This window comes from Gymnodraco acuticeps, unplaced genomic scaffold (assembly GCF_902827175.1).
Source record: "Gymnodraco acuticeps unplaced genomic scaffold, fGymAcu1.1, whole genome shotgun sequence".
NCBI classification, from domain to species: domain Eukaryota; kingdom Metazoa; phylum Chordata; class Actinopteri; order Perciformes; family Bathydraconidae; genus Gymnodraco; species Gymnodraco acuticeps.
Window position 1 is genome coordinate 1990032 of NW_022990947.1, and position 23956 is coordinate 2013987.

At 40.0% G+C, this 23956-nt stretch overlaps 1 protein-coding gene across 1 annotated transcript; it reads left to right on the top strand.

The window, feature by feature from the left end:
• Positions 1-1359: 1359 nt before the first annotated feature.
• cbwd (COBW domain containing) lies at positions 1360-22473 on the top strand. Its single transcript, XM_034234835.1, has 16 exons — positions 1360-1516; positions 1907-2038; positions 4121-4207; positions 5104-5200; positions 5559-5650; positions 12708-12767; positions 13728-13765; positions 15116-15162; positions 15748-15834; positions 16048-16092; positions 16752-16808; positions 18717-18768; positions 20755-20823; positions 20914-20979; positions 21119-21245; positions 21956-22473. The coding sequence occupies exons 2-16, from the start codon at positions 1927-1929 to the stop codon at positions 22027-22029; spliced, it is 1110 nt and encodes a 369-aa protein (XP_034090726.1). The 5' UTR covers positions 1360-1516; positions 1907-1926; the 3' UTR covers positions 22030-22473.
• Positions 22474-23956: the final 1483 nt, after the last annotated feature.

Genomic DNA, 23956 nt, shown 5'->3' on the forward strand with positions numbered 1-23956 from the left:
AACAACAATAAGTCACATGTGTCAAAGCTCTTTTGATTGATGACAATATTACTGTTGACGCTGTATCAGTTGTTTTTTTGCAAGTTAAAGTTGAACCAGCTCAAAAAACATTAGTATTTGGTGGCAAATAAAATTGTGAAAGAGTAAACATGATGACTTGGATATTCAGGCTTGACATGTCTTTTTCAACATGTTAAGAAAAGGCTGAGAGCTTCCTCCAGAGGTATGATTGGGGATTTTTAGGAGAGAGGTTGAAACAAAGGTGAATTATAAATCTGTTAATAATTTTAACTGTAAAAATAAAAGTATCTTATGAGCCCTTCCCTTAGACTCTTTAGGCATTGCACAACCTTTGTTGCAACATATTTTGCATCATCACTGAAGGGTGTAATGTGACAGACCTGTAATGTTCACGTTCATGTTCAGGAACTTTCCTGTTTTAAAAAAAAAAAAAAAAAGTAGATAGGTAGATAGGCCTATTATTTAATGGCCAAATTATATAGGATTGTAATATGTATGCCTCTGTGTATGCCAAAGTACTTGTAGATTGGGGTTCCCTTTGTTTAGTTGTATAGATAGCTTTTTCATCTTTTTTTAAATTATCTTTATTTAATTTCAACCTTTTTACTGAGAAAGGTTTTTGCTCACAATCTCCAACAAACATAAATAATGGCAACATATACTGAATAAGATAGTATACAGTATACTATGCTATATGGAGTCAGGCTAACATGAAACATTAATACATTTACACACACTGCAGATAAGACATGTTTATAGATATTGTGCAGCCCTTTTTAGGGAAACTGAAGTGTATTCATTCTTGGAATAGCCACGATGTAAATGACATGCACATCATTATAATGCTCTGTATTGCACTATTATTGTAAGAGAATGATTTAATTATTTTAACTTTATTTGGTACACATGGCATACTGAAGACTACCCTGGTCTTTAAACAGGACTGCAGTTCTGTGGTACTATATTTGGATATATAGTTACACACGACAAAGGCTATTGATGTGACACAATAATGCTACTACAGTTTCAACAAACGTAAACGTGTTGCAGGATTACTATGTTGTTAGTGTAAGGGCATTTCTGGTAGCCTGTATTCCCTTTATAAAGTTATACATCTGCTATAAACGGGTTTATGTCGCCCTCTTCTGGTAGATACTTGTCATTACAAAAACATCCATCTGCCCTGCGAAACTGCAGCTGGGACGGAGGGCAACAAAATCTATGCGTATTGATTGTCAAGCGGCAATTGTTTATAATAACTATACTTATTATATAGTGTCTTATTCCGGTCCGGTAAAAAGCTTGTCCGCATATACATCCAGAAGTGTTTCGAGTCACGAGTGCTGTGAATGAAAGCGGAACCATTGCCGCAGCTTCAGGAGTTGACGGAGCTTCTATTGTGTCGCACACTGTCAAAACGTAAAGCGACAGCATTGCAGAAGTGAACATTTTGAATACAACTTTGAACATCTGCATCTATAACAAGCACTGTCGGGTAATGTTGTGTACTGCCTCTGTAAATGAATGAAGGGTGGCTTATTTTGCTGTCGTGGCGCATATAAAAGGGAATTACATCCACGTTGGATGTACTTAATCACTAAACACACTCTTATGCTAACCGCTAATAATATGGCGAGAGAGTTGATATTATCTTAACGTTGTGTGTGTTGTTCAAACGTGTACAGATTTGTATCCATTATGAACTGATTTCAGGTCATTTGTCTTTTTATTTGTTGAATATTTGATACCATTCCTAAATGCAATCAGACTATTATCACAATGCATTTTTTTTGACGTATATGGTCATTTTGAAAGATGATTGTTTCCTCTGTTTTTTGTGTAATCCTATCAATGCAGTGATTTATAAAACGTGCTGATTCAACAGATCCAAACATAACTTCTGGTATGGACGGCATGGTGATAGAGGAGGAGGATGACTGCCCAGAGTTGGTGCCCATCGTCACCACGCTTGGTCCTGGAGAGCAGATCCCTGTCACCATCATCTCAGGATACCTCGGTGAGAGACTGTCTGTATGACACACGGATTTAATAAGCTAGCAAAAGGCATTAGTGTCTCAAAAATATGTCAGTCCATCCTCATCACAATCAAAATCCGCTTGGTCCTGGACCAGGGTTTCTCTTAACCTAATGATTAATTTGCTTTACACTTCCTCACCATTTTAATTTTTGTTTTGTTGAAAGTATTTTTATTGTTGAAGGAGTAAGACATTTTAAACACATTTTAACAAATACATTTTGATACATTTTACCAAAATCCCATCCCATTATAAACCCTAACCTGTTGCACCATCATACATGTACAATGTGAGAGCACAGTCCTATGGCACGACATTTTATATTATGTCTCGTGATATATCATGTTTTTGCCATATTGATTGATTCAGAGATCCTGCTGTGTATAGATATTTCCAGCATGTCAGAAAAATAATTTTAATAAGCATATGCCAATAAAACATAATTATGTGATATAATGGATGGTAGGGCTGTGCGATTATGGCAAAAATCATAATCACGATTATTTGGGTCAATAATTGATATCACGATTATTTTGACGATTATTCATTGACCATTTATTGAACTTTAAAAAACAAATAATATTTTACCAATAAACAAGATCAACAAATATGTTGGAGCACACTTCCAAAACCATACTAAACATATATTATTAATAATATAAATAAAAATAAATTAGACCAAAATAAATGAAATCAAACATGTTGCAGTGCACTGTCACAACCTACTGAAAACTCCTTAACATATAGCCAACATTTTGGTTCAACATATTCCACATATTCCACTCAGTTAAACGTTGAAGGCTGGCCAACCGTCATGGTCCAAAAGTAACAGGAAATAAATGTTGAACTACAATTTAAGACCAAATAAAAATGTTTAGGCCACCATGGCAAATGCTGGTAGGGCTGCTCATGTCATCTCTTAAAGATTTTTTGCAAGAAACACCAGCCTGTTTACATGGTCTGGTTTCAGAGATGAGCGCAGGCAGGTGACAATATTGCCACCTGTACTGAAGACCCTCAGCCACGCCCCGACACAGGGGTGACGCCGGCCAATCACAAAGCTTTGATGCGTTCAAGTGCATTATTCTGGCACAGGAAGATTATGTTACAGGACATTAACGATAAAACAGAATATTGTTGTTCTATTTTTAGACACATCTCGCGATCGACTGGTTGGGCACCCCTGGGCTAGACCATAGGTCCGTTGTGGTGGCAAAGTAGTCAGCTGAAGCCACATCTCTCTCAACTTCCCCACGGCATTTGTCACATAATACCTGCTGAAATAATACCGAGACGGCATCGCGTAACGCTTGTCCAACGTGTTGACAAGTTGCTTAAAGCCCTGGTTGCTAACAGTGCTAACTGGGCAGATATCTTTAGCGATGTGAAATGTACTGGCACCTGTAATATCTCTGTGTCTCTGCGAACTCGTCGCGTAGGCCGTTGCTCTGTACAATGCGTCCTGAATCGATGACTGTGATGATGTGGTGGATGAAGTCGAGCGGCATCTGCTTTTTGTTGTATTACTGCCCGGTCGTATTGCACTTTGTGGTTGTATTTCAGATGATTAAAGAGATTGGTTGTGTTAGCGTGTGGTGCCAACACAACCTGGTAACAAATCCTGCACTGTACTTTGTTTTGCTCCACGTCGGACTCCTGAAAGCCAAAGTACTTCCAAATAGTGGAAATAGTTTTACCCTTCTTTTAAACGAGTTGCTGCTCTTGTTCTGACATCTTCGCTCGCGCTGAACACTCACAACACATGTCACTCCCACGTGGCCGAGTGGGCTTTTAGGGTGGGGCGAAGCGCACCCAGCTAAATAATCGTATGTTGTCAATTATGCTGTTTTCATAATCGTCGCAAGCCATAATCGTAATCGCGATTAAAATACGATTAATTGCACAGCCCTAATGGATGGTGATGTTCCATAGTGATCACAGTTCGATAGATATTTGGAGGACATTTGGCCAATTTTGCTTTAGACAATTGCAGTCTATGTGCATTCCTAAATTGGAATACATTTTGTTATATCTCTTTATCGTTTCCATGTGTATCTCTGTAGGTGCTGGAAAGACGACACTCCTGAACTATATCCTAACAGAACAACACACCAAGCGGATTGCTGTCATACTAAATGAATTTGGAGAGGGTGAGCTAACAATGCCCTTTTAAATAAATCATAATTAGTAGAAATTATTTAGTTAGGGCTTAACAAAGATTGTAATGGCAATTTTAACTGTTCCAATGTCCTATATTCTTTGCCATTACTTCACAGGAGGGTTTAGAGTGATCCAGACGCAGACACAAACAGATGATTTCCAGTCTTTTGCTGTAGTTTATAATGATGTTTATTTAGCTTTACATACCAAGGTTTAATTAATTATACTGTGTCAATAGTTGTGGTATGAGCATCTGCCGGGCTGGTGGAATCGGTGTGCTCTTCCTCCTGTGTCCTGTGTCCTCATCCTTTCCTGTCACCTGTGACCCCTTTTATACACCCGGTGCAGCTAAACCCCGCCACCAAGTGTTCAAAATAGTATTGCACTATAAATATAAATAAGATAAACTGAGACACCAACAACACCCATACAATGGCTCCTACAAAGATGTTGTGAAAAATATGTGTAATACACATAATGCTTTTGGTGTTATTGCCTCAGTTTACCACAAGAGGGCAGCATAGTAGCAACTTTGCCTAAACTGCAAACAGCTCAGAGATGACTTTTATTACTAAGGATCCACAGTTCTGATACAAACTCTGGTACAACAACAGGTGTCATATTTGCGTCAACATATATTTTAAAATTGCATTCTTTCCTAAAGTATCATAACTTAGCGTTAATGTTGAATAAACAAACGGCTGGTTGGGCCAGTTTTTCTATTTTGCTCGAAGTTGTTGAAGTGGTCAAAAAACCTGTATGTATACCTACCATTTAAAAATAGCTATTCGTGCAAAATAAACATCAATATTGTATACCTGGTAGATAGACAATTTTGTATCAGCTAATTGTATTCTGATTTACCTTTCTCATCCTCCACCTGCAGGCAGCGCCCTGGAGAAGTCGCTCGCAGTGAGTCAGGCAGGAGAGCTGTACGAGGAGTGGCTGGAACTGAGTAACGGCTGCCTCTGCTGCTCTGTCAAGTATGTACAGTGACTAGAGTCCATTTGAGGGTTTTTTAAAAACAGAAATTAAAGATTGAACTTGTTGTTTCGCCTTTTGTTTCAAATATATTCATTCAGTTTGCATTCTTAAGCTAATGTCTGACCTTTGAACATACATGTATAAACTGCTAAGCTAATGAGTTATAATATTGTTTTTTGATTATTTTCTTGAGGTATCAAGAGACCAGTTCTTACAACTCAACCAATCTTTTCATTAGATTACAGTTTGTACTTGGTTGCTGTCTCCACAACCAAGCTTGTCTCTTTTGCTGACATTTTGTTCTAGAGTCCTACATAAGCCATTTTATTCATTATGGTCTTCTACCTAATGATTTAGGGACAATGGTCTTAAAGCCATCGAGAACCTAATGGAGAAGAAAGGAAAGTTTGACTACATCCTGCTGGAAACCACTGGACTCGCTGATCCAGGTACTACACATTCTGAAAAGTTAAAATGCGAGCATTTATCATACAAATCTCTATTTGATCATTAGATTAGCCGTATATCTTTTAAGCTCTGGCTGGCAGAGCAATTAGACATTTGGTTCCCTCCTGTTGAAAAGTCATTTTAAAGGTTAAAGGTTCACTAAGAGGAGACTTGTGTCTTGTGTTGGCGAAATGCAATGAGGGGACAGCTACATCTGCTTAATGCAAAAAATGTAATGAGTAGGAAATACTTTTTTAAAGCTTTATACCACCTAAAGATTGGTATTAACAGTAGGGTGTGTTTCAGTGTCTCACGATTCAATTGGATTTTGATTTGTGGAGTCCCCTTTTTATTCAGAATGGATTCCTGATTCAGAATATAGGGCTGCTAAATTTGGCATTAAAGTAGTAAAATGTGTATAAGATTATGAGTATTTACTTTATATAGGCTATAAATATATATGTGTAAAAGTTATATCAACTGATTGCAAATGAAAACACACAAAATAAAGTTGAATTCAATTAAAAGAGAAACCTAAGACATAAGGTAAAAGTTACTCACGCCAAACTTTCACAAATAAACACTTTTTTCTAAAACGTTCTTAGTATTTCTCATTTCTTAGTTACTACAAGCAATACAAGGTCAAGTTTCAGCACTCTTTATTTAAAAAAACAATAAAGAGTGCTGCCTCTTTCTCTTATCCACTGAGAACGACTTGACACTCCTGGTACACTTATGGCGCGTTTCCAATGCAGCGGGTAGCTCGCTTTAAGCGTGCCGAGCCGTGCGGGGCCCGTTTTTGGTTGCGTTTCCACTTGGCCTAGTTTTGGCCCGGGGCTACTTTTTCACCTTTTTTCTGGCCCGACTAAATCGTGGTTCTAGGGCCAGGAACAACCAGGCTGAGTCGGGCTGAGTATGCTAAACTAGAGAGAGAATCGCTGGCAAGGGGGCTACAACTACAACAAGATGAACATATTTGACCGTGATTTAATTGTTATACACGTTTCAAAATGATGCCGAAGTAACAACATACTGATACCGGTTAGTAAAAACCATGAATTAATGCTTTGACAAGTCTGCAGACAGACGGCAGGCGAAAAACCCTTTTAAAATGCGTGTTTTCTAAATGGAGCTTGGCTAAGCTAACGTTATATGCTCCGACCGTCCACACTCACAACAACGGCCTATACAGACATAAATAAACCAGCGACTGTATTCGCCATGACACAGACAGTCTGTGGTTTGTACTTGTTTAACTTTTGTCTAGTTTCTGAACAGATATGAGGAGCTGTGAGCTCTGAGTGCTAAGAGCTAACGGCTGTGTTGTTTTTTGGGGCGCTCATTGAAGATCAAATCAAATCAAGTTTTATTTATATAGCACATTTATAAACGATTTTTGGTCGAGCCAAAGTGCTGTACATATAATAAAAATAGCCTACAGTAGAGACACTTTACAGCAAATACAACAGCACAGATTGTTCAGAATATCAGTATGAGAAAAACGACACCCTCTGTCCTTAGACCCTCACATCGTACAAGGAAACACTTCCAGAGAAAACCCACAGTTTAAGGGGAAAAAATGGGAGAAACCTCAGGGAGAGCAACAGAGGGGGGATCCCTCTCCCAGGACGGACAGACGTGCAATAGATGCCGTATGTAAATCGAAGAGATAATACATTTTACAGCATATAGACCGAATGTTAGAAAATGCATGTGTCTGTAATAAGAAGATGAATCCACGAGGATGTCAGCTACAATCCTGAGGAAGCCATCAGGGAAGCAGCATGACGAGACCCAAGGCAGGACCGCAGAGACAGTTTCAGTCACGACCCGAAGTCCACGACTTAATCCAGAACTCAGGATAGAGGATCCAAGACACAGGACTACAGCAAGAGGATCAGCCTCGACTCCGGATCCCGGCGTAGATATAGATACAAAACAAGAAAAAAGATTTGGCTGGGTTAATCGGAACAAGAGAATACACAGACACAGACAGAGAGGGAAAAGGTCATTGGATAAAAGTTATTCTTGATAACCCTCTAGAAAGATCTCATGAACTTCCTCAATCTATCAAGACCCGAGCAGTTCTATTAGAAGTCCAAGGTAAAGGCACAGGCCGGCGCATATCGCTCATGGAATCCCTCACCATATGAACTCTGACCCCTCAAGTGTACAAGTGAAGAGACACCATGTTTCAGCTCCTTTTTAGAATAGTATTTCTTCTCTTCTCAGAGAAACAAGGGTATGAAAAGAATAGCCAGAAACAGAGGAAGAGAGGCAGAATGTGACTATGTAAATGCACTCTCCTAAATATTAAACGAGTAAGAGGTGAAGAAACACAAAGCCAGAAATTGAAAAGAAAAGGCACCATCATGCTTCCCCTTAGGAATGGATGGAAATTATGAAGACCCAAATTATAAAGAGGGGACATGGGATATAGGGCTGTGCATCTTCACTGGTCTCACGATTCGATTACGATTATCCTGTCAACGATTCGATTCAATTCGATATCCCGATGCATCACGATTCATACCAATGCGTTGCATCCTCAATTTTCTATATTACTGCACATGGCTTATTTTTCATCAATGCATACATGCAGTAAATAATTAACTCTCTTTTTATTATTTAGAAAGTGCTTCAGAAATCAATAACATAAATGTCTTGACATTCATTTATAAACCAAAATAAATGAATTGTATAGGTCTAGCCTCCCTATATCTGTGTGTGAAGTTGTTCCATCCTCAAAAACTAAAAAAGAATGCTTCTGCAGTCTAGCTGCAGCTTCTAGCAACAGTCTTCTGTTAAAAAAAGGACACTGAATGTCCTGAATATGGCATCACACACAGGACTTGAGTCTGAACACAGCAGACAACAGGAGTATTTACAACAGCATATAACAACTAAAATACTGCATGTGGGTGCACACTTACATTCTCTGTCTTACTGTTACATAAATCCCATGAATGTATGAGATTAAGTTAGCTTCATTATATCTCAGTGATTAAGTGAATAATAAAGTTTCTATCGGGTCACTATCACTACGGAGCCCTGGAGGGTTCATAGAGAGAAAAATAAATAAAACGTGGCCACGTTTTACTTTCTCGTGCGCACGCTTTAGTAATTCGTGTGCACGCTTTAGTAACTCGTGCGCACGCTTTAGTAACTCGTGCGCACGAGTTACTAAAGCGTGCGCACGAGTTAATAAAGCGGGGCCTCGTTTTGTGTGTGTGTGTGCGTGTGCTGTTCGTGGTAATTTGAAAACAAATGCCGGTGGTGTCGGATACACACGCACACAGAGCGGAGCTGAGCGCACACACACACACACACACACACACACACATCATGCGCCCCGGTGACAGGACATCTCCTTCATAAAGCGAGGGGGAATACTCTGGTAGTTCGATGTGTGTATAGGTGTGTGTGGTTAAACGTAGCAGCCTCGATCTCTATTCAGCGGTTCTAATGAAGGGAAACGCAGTGAAGTAAACAGTAAAAGGCACAGCTCTTTGCAGCTGGTGCTGCTCTTCTCAGATTCTGCTGAGTTACACGTTACTGCCTCCAGTGCCCTGTACGACAAAGCCAGTTCAACAGACCCTGGACCTGAATATGTTCGATTTACCCGGCTTAACTGACCCTAACAAACGCGATGTCGATAAGCGGTCCTACGAAGCTGGTTATCAACTCAGTAAATCAACCAGGGTTTCTCTGTCCGGCTGAGAGCGCGCTCAGGTGAAAGGGACGGGGTTAGCAACATTTGACCAATCACAAACATGGAGACGCGTGCTGACAGCGCAGCGTCATACTTCATGAATGAATAGTGTAAATAGCCAATCCTGCTTCGTAGTACAGGCCACTGCTGCCGCTGAGATTTCATAAAGTGAAGGAGGTTTTCCTTCTATAAAACAGCTGTGGGCAGCAGATACTGTGAGTCACGGACAGGAATCCCTCAATTTAAATAAAATGAGGCCACACTTTATTAACTCGTGCGCACGCTTTAGTAACTCGTGCGCACGAGTTACTAAAGCGTGCGCACGAGTTACTAAAGCGTGCGCACGAGTTACTAAAGCGTGCGCACGAGTTAATAAAGCGTGCGCACGAGTTACTAAAGCGTGCGCACGAGTTAATAAAGCATGGCCTCGTTTTGTGTGTGTGGGGGGGGGGGGGGGGGGGCATTTGTTTATGATAGTATCGTTCGTTCCGGTGCACTCCGGCAGGACTATAGCACATCGAGATTAAGATTAAACACATTTCTTTCACTTGGGAATACACTTAACTATGGGGAACCAGATTTGTTTAAAGTACTGTTCGTGGTAATTTGAAAACAAATGCCGGTGGTGTCGGATACACACGAACACGCACACAGAGCGGAGCTGAGCACACACACACACACATCATGCGCCCCGGTGACAGGACATCTCCTTCATAAAGCGAGGGGGAATACTCTGGTAGTTCGATGTCTGTATAGGTGTGTGTGGTTAAACGTAGCAGCCTCGATCTCTATTCAGCGGTTCTAATGAAGGGAAACGCAGTGAAGTAAACAGTAAAAGGCACAGCTCTTTGCAGCTGGTGCTGCTCTTCTCAGATTCTGCTGAGTTACACGTTACTGCCTCCAGTGCCCTGTACGACGAAGCCAGTTCAACAGACCCTGGACCTGAATATGTTCGATTTACCCGGCTTAACTGACCCTAACAAACGCGATGTCGATAAGCGGTCCTACGAAGCTGGTTATCAACTCAGTAAATCAACCAGGGTTTCTCTGTCCGGCTGAGAGCGCGTTCATGTGAAAGGGACGGGGTTAGCAACATTTGACCAATCACAAACATGGAGACGCGTGCTGACAGCGCAGCATCATACTTCATGAATGAATAGTGTAAATAGCCAATCCTGCTTCGTAGTACAGGCCACTGGTGCCGCTGAGATTTCATAAAGTGAAGGAGGTTTTCCTTCTATAAAACAGCTGTGGGCAGCAGATACTGTGAGTCACGGACAGGAATCCCTCAATTTAAATAAAACGAGGCCACGCTTTATTAACTCGTGCGCACGCTTTAGTAACTCGTGCGCACACTTTAGTAACTCGTGCGCACGAGTTACTAAAGCGTGCGCACGAGAAAGTAAAACGTGGCCACGTTTTATTTATTTTTCTCTCTATGAACCCTCCAGGGCTCCGTAGATTTGATATTAAAGTGACAGAAAAAAAAAACGTTATAGTAAAGCCGCGGCCGGAAAATCAGGAAGCAACGTTACTACGCTATAACCGATTATCTTCCGTCACTGCATCGAGACCGAATCGTCCACGTCTGCATCGCAATGCATCGTAGAAACGATTATTTTCAACACCCCTAATGGGATACTAGTGAAGAGGGACAACAGTGAAAAAGCCCAACGTATCCAATGTACTAGCACTCTCCAAAGAGACATAAAGTCAAAGTATACGCCGAGAGGCACAACGTGACTACGTAAATGCACTCTCCCGTGTAAATTAGTTCAAGGGAAAGAGGGTGAAAAACTAAACTAGTCAAAAGAAGGAAGTAGAGAGGCCTAAATGCCCTCTCCTAGATTCAGTTAAAGGAAAGAACTGGGGAACAAACAAGTACAGGAGGAAAGGCCCAACGAGTCAACGCCAACACACTCTCCTAGAATAGTTCAAGGTAAACGGGGTAGGAAGAATATAGTAAGAAACAGAGCTGAAAAGGCGTCCAAGAACGCTTTCCCTCTAGTCCAGGGTGAAAATGTAGGATAAGAAAACAGAGATAGAGAGATGACGTCACGGCTCCGCCTACACTGCGTTACTATAGTAACTACCCCAGTTCCTAAACTGTAATGGAAGCGCAGCATTAAAGTGAGCCGGGCCTAATAAGGCCTAACCAAATCGAGCGAGGCCTGCAGTGGAAACGCGCCAATACATATTTAAAGATGCCTCATAGATCCCTTTTTCTATTTATCTATCTTAATGAAGGATAAACCCCTGGATATTTCTTCCAGAAGTGAAACATGTTTCCAACTCTGAGGACCAGGCTTGTGTAGCTGTGACAGGAGCATCCAAAGAGCCTATTTTCCTCAGGGCAGCCAGAAAACCCCCAGCTGTCCGTTCAGCTCTGAGCTCTGAATCAGGGAATCAATAGCGCTGTGACAACCGGGGTGTGTTGCTTAGTGACAGGTGTCAGGAGGTACGACACACACCAATCGGTCTCACAGACAGAACCAACAGAGCACGCTCAGACCGGGCTGTCCTCACTCCTCCGCCGTGTCATTGGCTGAGACAGACTCGTTATTGACGAGGACAGGTCTGTCATTGGCTGTGGCTGTGCTGTCAATCATAAAGGCTCCCGAGGGATTCTCCTTTTTCTTTTTAGGTAGAGGGTGGATGAGTGATGTGAAACATGCCACTCAAAAACAGTGTTTTCATTACACATCTATCAAATATTTACAATGCTTTCTTATTCTCGGTTGGCAGTTTGACAAAAGTGCATTATGTGAACAAGCTGTGGCTGGCATGGTAACATAGGGTCTTATAAAAACCATATTCATAGGAAAATAGAAACAAACCAAATGTACCAGCAGGAGATTAACAATTGAAAGCTTCTGATATTGGTTGGTTCTGCTTCACAGAGCTCAGACAGCAGGAAGTGCACACAGTGTTTCTGACTTTAAACACAAACACTTATATGTGGATCTAATTGAAAATAGTTTTTTCACTTTATGTCGTAATGATAAGATTATTCCTATTTCAATTATCAAGCGAAATGTAGCAACAAATATATTATTGTGTAACATTTAATGTGCTGTCTTTTCAACCACAGTGAACCCCATGTAGCATCTCAGGGGACTGAATGTTTTTTCCTGTTCTCTTTATTTTTTTGAAGCCAAAATATAAAATAACTTGCTTTAGTGTAAATTACATTTATAAGAGGGAAAGCCAAAAAGGAAGAAGATAGTCTCTATTTACTTACGGAAAGAACCCCTTTCTGTCTCACATTTTTGAAAAAATGTAATTTGTATGTTTGTGTGCATTTCAGCCATTTACAATGTAACATGCCAGTTCATATCCTCCTGCAGGAGCTGTGGCCTCCATGTTCTGGGTCGATGCAGAGCTTGGCAGTGACATCTATTTGGATGGTAAGATATTTACAATGACAGTGTCTTTGTCCACCATGCAGTAAATTGGGTGGTGGGAATACTTTAAATCTACTTGTCTAGTGTTTTAAACATTACACCTCACATTAGTGGTTTTACTGGATTCAATTAAAGGCGGGGTAGGTAAGTTTGAGAAACCGGCTCGAGATACACTTTTTGTTATATTCCATGGAATGCTCTTAACATCCCTATAGCAATGAATATCTTAAGTGCTTTGACAACAAATCCATAACAAAAATTCATCTGTGGAAGCCGTAGTACTGTAAAAAGCACGACCATGGACTTATTTTAGCCGGCCCGGCTAAAATAACTGGATGGCCTACCTGCCTGTCAGCCTTCCATCTGTGCCCTCATTGGTCATGTGCGCGTTTGTGTGTGTTGGAGGAGGGGCTCTGTAAGGAAGTGGCAGATTTTTTCCAGCTGTGTATTTTCTAATTCTAGCGCACTCGAGCTGGTTTCTCCAAAATTACATATACCCCACCTTTAAGAAGAGAAGTACATTTAGGTGCTGCCATTTAAAACAATACATAATTAACACTTATATGTGAAATAGGTTCAAAATGTCTACTACTCAAATGTTATACTCCAGATCTAAACCAGCGGGGATGGTGCTTTCAAGGAAATTGCTCATTTTAAAACAGTTACAGCTCCAGCTATAGTCAAGTATTAAAGAGATATTTCCTTGTCTAGTTTGTAGGAAGTGACATATTTTCTTGTTTGTATTTCTGTTTTTTTGTGTTGCATGAATGGCGTCTCTCTCCTCAAACCAAATACTCAGCTGTCTGCTCTGTTGTGACCAAAAGTGTACTTCAAGTAACTCAGAGAAAGTGCTTTAGACAAAAGGACAAAACTAAACCCCAAAAGGCAAATTGGACAAGGCTGCTCAGTTGTGGCTCTACATTTGATTCTCTGACCACTTTATTTTTACTTTGTTCATTCTAGGCATTGTCACAGTCATCGACGCCAAGTATGGACTGAAGGTATGTTCAAGATGCTTCTTATTTATCAGCAAAAGTCCTCTTTAGTGCGGGAACAAATCAAAAGAACATTTTTAAGAGTTGGTAAATGAGTGAAGACATTTATCAGGCAAAAATGCTCAACAGTTGCTCATAGCAGCTTCTCAAATGCCTACAAAATGTAATATATTTGGACTTTAGACAGTGAGCCAGACATACCAAGCACTTTATAGTTGTAGCCTTGGACTGTGGTACATTGCGAATGTAATAGTTTATTTAATTAATCCATTAATCAACACTGTATTCAGTATTGAAAATAATAATTTGTTGCAGCCCGACTTTTCTTGTTGCATTAAACCGCCAGTATTATTTGCTGCTGAGCCGTTTCTAAAAACCTCGTGCTTATTTTAACTTAAAATATTAGCTTTAAAACTAGTTTCTAGTGAGATAGTTTGTAAACCCCTAGTGCATAGCCACCTCTCACACACACACACACACACACACACACACACACACACACACACACACACACACACACACACACACACACACACACACACACATCCTGCCCTCCCCGTGGTATATAAAAGAAACAGGACAAGTGACACCTAGATAATGGGCTCTAATTTGAAGGTGTCATACTCTGGGAGGTGACACATTTCTTAGCCTATAGGGGCTGTTCTGTCTTCTCATTGGAGAGTGGCAAGATAAAGGGAAGAATGACAGAAGGAAGGGGGGTAACTGATAGTGAAAGAGTAATTGATATCAGAGATGCATGTGACCATTGTAATAGGACTGTCACATTTACTCACCTGCATCCCCCCCATCTGTCCCATAAAATCTCCATCTGTCCGAAGGGCTTCAAGTTAGCTCTAAACTTCACACCCTCCGAAAGGCCTTTGTCTCTTGGTACAGAGGTTTTTAAATAAAAAAAGCAGGAACTGGCCATGCTATTATGTTTTTTTAATACATTTGTGTCATTCATTCCTTCGGATATAAAGCGGTGGGGATGCATGTGGTGACAGATAAATGTCAGTGTGACACTCAGGGGTCATGATCCAGATTAACACCTCCTGCTCTCTCTGTTATTACATATTAAACTGTTTTGGAAAATGCCGCCTGCATCCCTGGTGTAAGCCAAGACACGAGCAGAAAATGAAAAGGCGATCTCCTGTGGATTTGTGTTGAGAAAGTCTCTTGGTTTACAAAGATGAAAGACAAGTCATTCTTTTACCAATTTATTTGTCACCTTTTTTTCGGCTGTTGGCAAAAATCTCCAATGTTTTTTTTTGCCTAAAGTTTAAAATGTAGAAGTTGTCCTTTCATTTTCTGAATGCATTTGTGAGTTATTGCCACCTGCTCTGCTTTCTCTAGCAACTAACAGAGGAGAAAGCAGATGGACTCGTCAATGAAGCAGCCAGGTATGTTTGCTCATGTTTCGTTTGAATAATTAGTTTGATAGTTTCTTTGTTTTCTTACAAAGAGAAATCACACTGCTGTTATTTAAATAAATACATTTTCAAAGGGTTAAACTCACATGATATAACATTTTGAATACTGAACTTTATGCTGGTATAGCTTTACATGTGCTGTATGGACATGAAAGTGGTGATTTCTCGCAGTAGAGTGATTAAGTGTGTGTGTCTAAACTATTCCTACCAAATACTCAGTGTCCACCACACTCTCTCTCATAACGTGCTGTTGACCAGAGCCTTGCCGTCCGCCTGTCTGTCTCCCTGGACGTCTGTCTGTTTGTCTCTTCCAGCAGCTGTGTGCTGTTGTTGTTGAACAAATACCCTGATGAAGACTGACCAGTTGCATGACCCTTTGCATTCTTGGTCTTTGTTTGTGTTTTCACCTCTAAACTAAACAGCGCTCAGCTCCCCACTGCCACCCATGACAATACGTACACAGAGTATCTTCATTTTGTGTTAATCTTGACGTTTCTGTCCTGTAAATTGTGTCACTTTCCAAATAGAAACAATATTGTGTTGCATTATTTGTAGGCAGATTGCTGTGGCTGACCTCACCATCATCAACAAGACAGACCTGGTGAATGAGGAGGAACTTGCCCAAATACGAGAGGCGGTCAGGTCAGCTTCACAGACTTCTTGTATTCTCTTTTTTTCTAGGAGTATTCTGTTGATGTTATGTTATATTTGAGATCCTTATGTAACATTAGGAAACGTTACATTTTGCCTCCTTGACAAGGGCCTAAAACAAAGTGGTAGGGGCTTAGGGTTAAAGAAACTTGGTCCGTTTCGCCAATTATAAAAAGATTGAACTTTATTTCCCTTTCTCTTCAGGTCTGTTAATGGTCTTGTCAAGATTCTAGAGAGCCAGAAGTCGAGGTACGTTTTTCAGACCAAAGTAAGATTGTGTTTGTATATGGCTTTGTACCAGATTTCCTGCTTTGTTTGGTGTAACAGATGAACTCCACGTGCTGCTACTGCTCAGATCTTCATATCAAAGTCAGGCGTGACATTGCTTAGGAAAACCCCGTCACACACACACACACACACACACACACACACACACACACACACACACACACACACACACACACACACACACACACCACACACACACACACACACACACACACACACGTACACAAACTGCTGCACCCTGAATAAACGCCAAACCTTCAATGGTGTTCAGTTACCCACAAATCTTTGCTCTTTGACCCTTGGTCTCAAGTAGACATGGTTGCATATGTGTGTGCGTGCCAACATGTGTGTGTATAAGCCTTATGTGTTAGCATGTTGTGTTATTGGTCCCAGGTAGCATCTGGCTAACACAAGCAGTGTGTATGAAAGGTCTGGGTGTGTTTCGGGTCTGATGTGCCCCCCCACTGAGTTCAGACCAGGGTGAACAGATGAAAGACGCCGTGCAGTGAGGGGTTAATCGGAAAAACATTCCCACAACTTTTAGCTTGAGCCAGTTCTCCCGGTTAGCCTTGATGTTAGTTTATGCCAACATAACCTTATAACCAGATCTTCTTTCACAGGGTCGATCTTTCTGAAGTATTGGATCTGCACTCCTTCGACAGCACGAATGGAGCGCAGTGAGTTGGTTTTTTCCCATTCAACTTTTATGTACACAACATTTCTTTATTCAGAAAAATATATAATTGTTTGGTCAAGAAATGTACGACTAAAAACAAAAACTGTAACTGTAATAACAAGATTTTTTTTGAGTGACAAAAACATAACAGCTGATAAGTCACATAGCAAGTTTTAGGATCACTAACATTTGGTTAATTATATGGAACATTTTACAGCTTATATAAATATAAGAATGCCTTGACAGTGATGTTATAGTGACAGTGTTTATTAATTACAACATATTTCTTGAAAAAAGGCAAACACTTTATGATCAACTAACTTCAGATGGAAGAGGAAGCAAAAAAGCAAAATAAGAAAAGGCACTTATATATTGTATTTACATTTTTTAATATGACTGCACTAAATGTGACAGAGAAAATGTGTTAAAAATATTTACGTAGCAGGATATGTCACAGCTGATATATTACATGTGTAGGTGCTCTCTAGGGGACAAAATATTGAATTGCTATACTGGCATTTCTACACTGAAACTTCTTGTTGACATACCCGAACCAATGTGTCTGCTGATAATATGTAGAGTACCCAACGTGTTCTATTTCAAACTTACAGTAACGGATCAAGAACTTATTTGGACTGCATTGATAGCCTTTGTTGTTCTTCTGTCTGAACTGTGTACCCAGCAGTCTTTGATACTGTTGCTCATCATGTTTCCCTCTAATTAACACACTCTTTTATTGAGCAATCCCCTGTTACACCGCAGGGTGGTCATCATATTGTATTCCCTGCAGAATGTCATTCTCATGAATAGCGTCAGTGTTCATCCTTTCATGTGAATGAAACGGGCCGCGGCGTTAAAGCTCTCTTACATGCTCTCGGTCAGTGTCTCTGAGCCCAGCTGCAGAGGATTAGAGCTGTGTGTGTCCACTGGCTCCCGAGGAGTCCCCTTGTCCCAACAGATAGCTCCTTTCCCCCTGCCTTTGAGAGTCCAGGCCCCTCCTCCCCTCCATCCCACGCTGGCTGTTTGAAGCGCCCCCCCGCCGCTCCGCCTGTGTGGTACTAACAGCACACAGGGCTCAAGCTGCTGGACACAACATTTAGCCTCCTTGTGAGGTCAGGGAGAAGGGGGAGGATGAGGAGGTCTGATGGGTAGAAAAAGGCCAGTAGTTTGTTTGGGGGTGGTGGTTGGTGTTTTGTAGGATTTAATTGCCATTTCTAAAGTTTTCACAAGTCCATTCAGTGTTGTGTCATTAAGCCCTGATACAGCTCCCAGTAGGGATTTCATTCTGTGAGACAAAACTCAAAGACAAAACTGTATAGACAAGCGGAGAAGAAAAAGAACATTGTTACGTGATCCCTCAATTTAACCAGTTAAGCCTCTGTGACATTAATTATCTTTTTTTCATGATAGACAGCAATGAACATAAGATAGAAAACACAAAATAAGTCGTGTAATCCGTTTATGCCACTTTAAAATCATTATTTTAGATTGTTATTTATGGAGCAGATATGATGGAATAAATGCTCAGACAATAACTAAACATTTAAAAATACCCCCAAGTGTCAGCAGCCATAATATGGAGTAAAGAGGTATGCAGGGATATTGAAGAATGATGATAATGTTAAATGTACTTAATTATTATGTCAACCCATTTTTTAACAAATAATGTTAATTCAGCTCAAAAAATGATAAAAAAATGGAAATATCCCAAAATGTAGCTCTGAAATGTCCCACGTCGTCTAATGTGCAAAGACTAGCGTGGTGTTAGAGCTAACCATTGTGATAAGAGATGATATGGCTAAACGTAGTTAAGGTAATAAATGCAATGTAGTGATCTGTCCTTTCAGCTTGAAATAGTTGATCATATTGGACAAAATAAATCATTTATTTTATCATTTCTCTCTTAAAGTCTGGCTGAGAAGCTCCAACTTGTGAAAGATTCAAGACCACATCTTGACAAGGTATTGTTTTCATTTTATTCATTAACTGACAAAACCTACCTCTATGCATGTCTTATATTTCTCCTTGTTTTGTTTGCTAATTTATTTCAACACATCATTTCCTACAGGATAAAGGGTATGCATTCTCTTGAGGCTAACATTGTGCCTTGCATTCCCCCAGGCTGTGACACTGTAGTGAAAACTCCCTCCCTGCTTTGGTTTTTGTGTTGAGATCCACTTGAGGCTTTTGATGTTTTCTTGTCCCACTGCAAATAGACCCAGTCTCGGTCCTACACAGCAACATAGACTTTCAGTAGACTGGGCAGATTGTGTTGGCTAGACTGACTAGAGCCTTGGCTGCATGTTATGACTCGACACTTGTTTGATCTAAATCCAGATGTCATAAAATTCAGTACCTTGCTTAAGATTTTAATTAGAATTTAGATATAAATTGGAAACCTCTTGTGTATCATTTTATATATTGTTCTTTTCATTGAAGATGTAAACAATGAAACATACTTATTCCAGGATTATTCCAGGATCATGCCATTTATCTTGATGTTTCATCTGGCTTAAGACCAAATGAGTGCTCGCAGCAATTAGGCCTCATCTTGTGCTTTATCCCCATGACCTTTTATCACAGGATGAGGAGAGATGAGGGTTGTTTGTGTGGGTAAATAACGGCATTGTTGTCTGTTTTCTCCAAGTTCCCTTTCCCGCATGAGGCTCAACCGTCCCTCAGACCCTCCCTCTTTCTCCCCCCTCCTCTTCCCCGTGTTGCTCTTTTACATGTAAATGAGAATGCTGTTTTTCTGTTGTTATACCAAATGACAAGGAAGTGTGTAACCTTAACACTTCAACACGAAACCCCCAAATATCTACAAAGTGCCCCTTTTAATGCTGTGTGTGTGTGTGTGTGTGTGTGTGTGTGTGTGTGTGTGTGTGTGTGTGTGTGTGTGTGTGTGTGTGTGTGTGTGTGTGTGTGTGTGTGTGTGTGTGTGTGGTGTGTGTGTGTGTGTGTGTTGTGTGTGTGTGTGTGTGTGTGTGTGTGTGTGTGTGTGTGTGTGTGTGTGTGTGTGTGTGTGTGTGTGTGTGTGTTGTGTGTGTGTGTGTGTGTGTGTGTGTGTGTGTGTGTGTGTGTGTGTGTGTGTGTGTGTGTGTGTGTGTGTGTGTGTGTGTGTGTGTGTGTGTGTGTGTGTGTGTGTGTGAAAATAAAGTGAGAAAAGCAGATAAAGAGTGGTTTCAGGTGCAGAGTGGAGTTGTGGTTTTTGACACACGATCATTGACAAAGTCATCAGCCGGGGCGTAAAACACTTCTTTTGTTTAACGGTCATAATGACTTTGCAGGTTTCGGTAAACTGCAAATGGATGTTAAAGTATTTTAAATAAATGCCATCAGTGAACTTTAACTCTGAATTACAGACTGAAAAAAAGAATCTCAACACGTAAAACCAGTGTGTATAACTGTCCAATAATTTATCTTCGGTGCATTTGTGCTACTTTACTTGGGCTTTTTCATTTTATTTTTATTTATACACTCCTACTCTCCTACATTTAAGAGGGGGATATTGTCCTACATAAAACAGTTGTATACAAAGTTGTCGAAATTATCTCCACCTTGACAACATTCATGATAATGAATCAAGGAAAGAATATGTATATTAATACATGACAAATATACACTTTGAATTGACCATTGGGCCTAATGAGTACCTATTTTTCTTTAAATGTATTTATTGTTATTTGACTGATAATACGTATTTGCTTTAAATGTGCTATTTTGAATTAGAGATAAATAAGTCCCTGCTGCATCAAAGCCTGTCTATGTGAATTTCCTTCTAATTTAATTTCACAAACAGGGTAACTTATCTGTATCTCTTTGAAATTAAAATATAGAAATTAAGTTTCAGAAAGAAAGAAAAATATCTTCAAAACCATAAAATGTTCAAATGTGTCAATACAATTAGTTGGATTACACTTTCATGTTTTATTTAATGTCATCCTCAGAGTATTTTAACTGTGACGTTTGAAGTGGCTGGAGATCTCTGTGAGGACGCCTTAAACATTTTCATCCAGGTACCCTCCAGTTGGTATTTCTGTTGCCATTACTAATTAGCTATATCACAAAGCCCTCTGTAAAGTAAACACCCATTTTCACCGTTTCAGGATCTCCTTTGGGAAAAGATGTTTAAAAACAAAGAAGGGCAACCCATGACTGTCATTCGGTTGAAGGTACAGTAAGGCACAATAGTCTCCCCCGGTGCAGCAGTGATCAATAACTGCCCATTTATTATCTGTATTAATCAGTTCCAACCACTTCATTTAGTTTCTGTTAATGTGTAACTCGTGACTTGTGACTTGTGTGTTTCAGGGTATAGTATCATTTGCAGGTAAAGCCCACCAAGTGATGCTGCAGGGGGTCCACGAGCTGTATGACCTGAATGAGACTCCCCAGCTCTGGGAGGAGAACCTGCGGATCAACAGACTGGTCTTTATAGGTGAAGACACACACACACACACACACACACACACACACACACACACACACACACACACACACACACACACACACACACACACACACACACACACACACACACACACACACACACACACTTCTTTCACATGTGCATCGTTACACATTTCTTATACACCACTTTTATTTAGAAATTCTCAGTTAACTTGTTTCTTGATTCTAGCATATATTTCAGTAAGTTCTTGGCAAGCATGATAGTTTCATTTTATTGTTCCACAATTACTTAAAACATCCCAGTAAATGATCTGGTATAAATGATAAAAAAAATAAAGACAGTGTTCATTTGAGCCTTGTACTTTGTTCAACGTAGGTCAGCTTAACCTGTAAAAATGTACAACAATTACAAAAATGAAGTGGCTATGTTTCCAGTAAAACATGTTCCTGGGTATCAATTGACCTTTAATTTAGGAGAATCTCTGGAAATCAACAATTCAACTCAACACATGTAATTCAACGCTTAAATAACATTGACTTGTTGTTTAATATAGAAAATGTATTTGAAATGTTAAGGAAATTACAAACCCATAAAATAAAGCCATACCCATTTTGTCTTTTGTGTTGTACTGCCTCGGGAAGTCCTCATGCCCACACTTGAGTCTATTACTATAATACCTAAGTGTGCCTGTTTATGTGTAGCCGTGCTATATCAATGCTGATGTTTGTGTCCTGCAGGTCGGAACCTGGACAAGAACATTCTGCAGGAACAGTTCATTTCTAAAGTGTTGGAAGGAGCAAACGCAAATTAGCTACAAACTCTTTTCTCCTCTTTGCTTCGAAAACTGATGATTCTGAAGCAAATGTCGTGGCTTTGACCATTCATAATTCTTGGGCTGTGTTTGAGACTTTCACTCCTTTCCTACAAGAACCCGAGGTACGGTTAATGTGACAGCAGTGATGAAAACAGTTTCACATTGGGGTAATCTGCCACTGCCTGCTTTAAAGCGACATAAACAGTGTGTATGTGCAGTGCTTTGTGGCACCCTCGCAACGTACACTTGACCACAAAAAGATGCGACAAAGGTTCAGTTGGGTGACCAAATAGTTTATTAAGTTGAAAAGTGATGTACACACTCTATCATGGGTTATACAACACTGTACCCTGTAAACAAATAGGTCTGCTTACAATTCTGGCCTCTAACATCTTGTATTCTTAAATTATTATATATCAAAATAAAGTTGTTTTTTCTGAACATATTCTAAGTCTTTTCTGATCAACCTTAACACAATAAATATTCAAGCTATTTGTAAAATGACTAGTTCTAGGTGACAACAGCAGACTATTAACATAACAACAGACACAAAGTGCCTTTGTTTTAAAGTGGTAAGTTCACGATGATACTCAACAGAGTGTGAAAAGGCTTTAAGAGCGTTAACATCTTAGCTTTTATTATCAAACTTTTACAGAGTTTTCAACTTCTGCATCCAATCAGCAAGCCTTGTTATTTTAACACTTATGACTCAAATATTGTATTGTAATATTAAGTTTTCCAAAAATGCGTATAATGTAGGTGTGGCTTTAATTATTATGCCTAAAAGGTTACCATGCAAACCTGTATTGTTTTCATATACAGATAAACTGGTTGGTTCGTTTACTGTATTCAGCTTCCCCTATAATGAGACCTTCATTAAAAACTATTCTTAATTTGTACCTATAATAATGTGGTTTTCTTGCAATTAATAGGCTACTTTCTAAGCATAAACTCTGCTTCACTTAAGACTAAATGTTGAATTTCAGATTGAATTAAGTTAGTGCTTGTGATACTTGAGAAATCACAGCCATTCGGGTATTTGTTACTTTGGGCTGTATTGGTATGCTGTCATGTGAGAGCCATCTCTCACACAGTAGGCCAGTAAGGTGAGGAAATAGGTGGAGTTTTCACAACGTAGTCATTTGCAATGGAGATGGATAAGCAGCACGGTTTTAGCACATATCCGCTGTAGGACCGGTTTGCTTTGAGGATGGCTCAGCTCATTCATCCCGGTCGTAAAGCCGAGCTGAGCCCTGTAGCCCAGAGCGCAGCGTTCAGCTGAGCCGTTTCCTACTCGATTCTGATGCTGATGGCCTCGTTAAGGCGACTATTGCCTCTTTTCTCTCCTGCCTGCGGGACGCCTCACCACGGCCATTTTCATGGTCACACCACCCACGGGCATCCAGAGGTGACAAACTAAACGAACCCGCGGGGGTTCCGAGGGGGAAACACTTTATTTCTTAGCGGTGGCTAGGCGTGGTGTTAAAATTCCCAAGAGCATCCAATCGCCGACTGTGATGCTGTAAGACTTGTAATATCAGATGATTAAAATATCAGGAATGAACTTTAACATATTTTTAATGATTTTTTTTGTTTGTATCATATCAAGGATTGCATGCCCAACACAGAATGCCTATAGACTCAAAGTGGCGTGAGCTACCTACTGTGTATGCTGCAGGAGTGAAAAAAGAGATAAGTCAAAAATAACACTGTGGTGATATTTGGTGATTTTTATGTGTAAAGCCCATACTTATCGATGGTTATTTAGGCTGAGAAATTACATCAAAAGTAAGATTTCAGTAATTATTTTTAATATTTGACATTTAGTTTCATGTTATGTAATTTCGTGATGGCACTCACTTTAAACTTTGGGAAATTTCAATAAAACACATAAGTGAAATAAGGAAATCTAAACATTGAGCTT

Excerpts from the sequence above, each read along its gene's own strand:
- cbwd (XM_034234835.1), top strand. The coding sequence starts at position 1,927 with ATGGACGGCATGGTGATAGAGGAGGAGGATGACTGCCCAGAGTTGGTG. Across the intron at positions 12,768-13,727 it reads CAGTGACATCTATTTGGATG|GCATTGTCACAGTCATCGAC; the intron begins GTAAGATATTTA and ends TGTTCATTCTAG. Across the intron at positions 16,093-16,751 it reads CTAGAGAGCCAGAAGTCGAG|GGTCGATCTTTCTGAAGTAT; the intron begins GTACGTTTTTCA and ends CTTCTTTCACAG.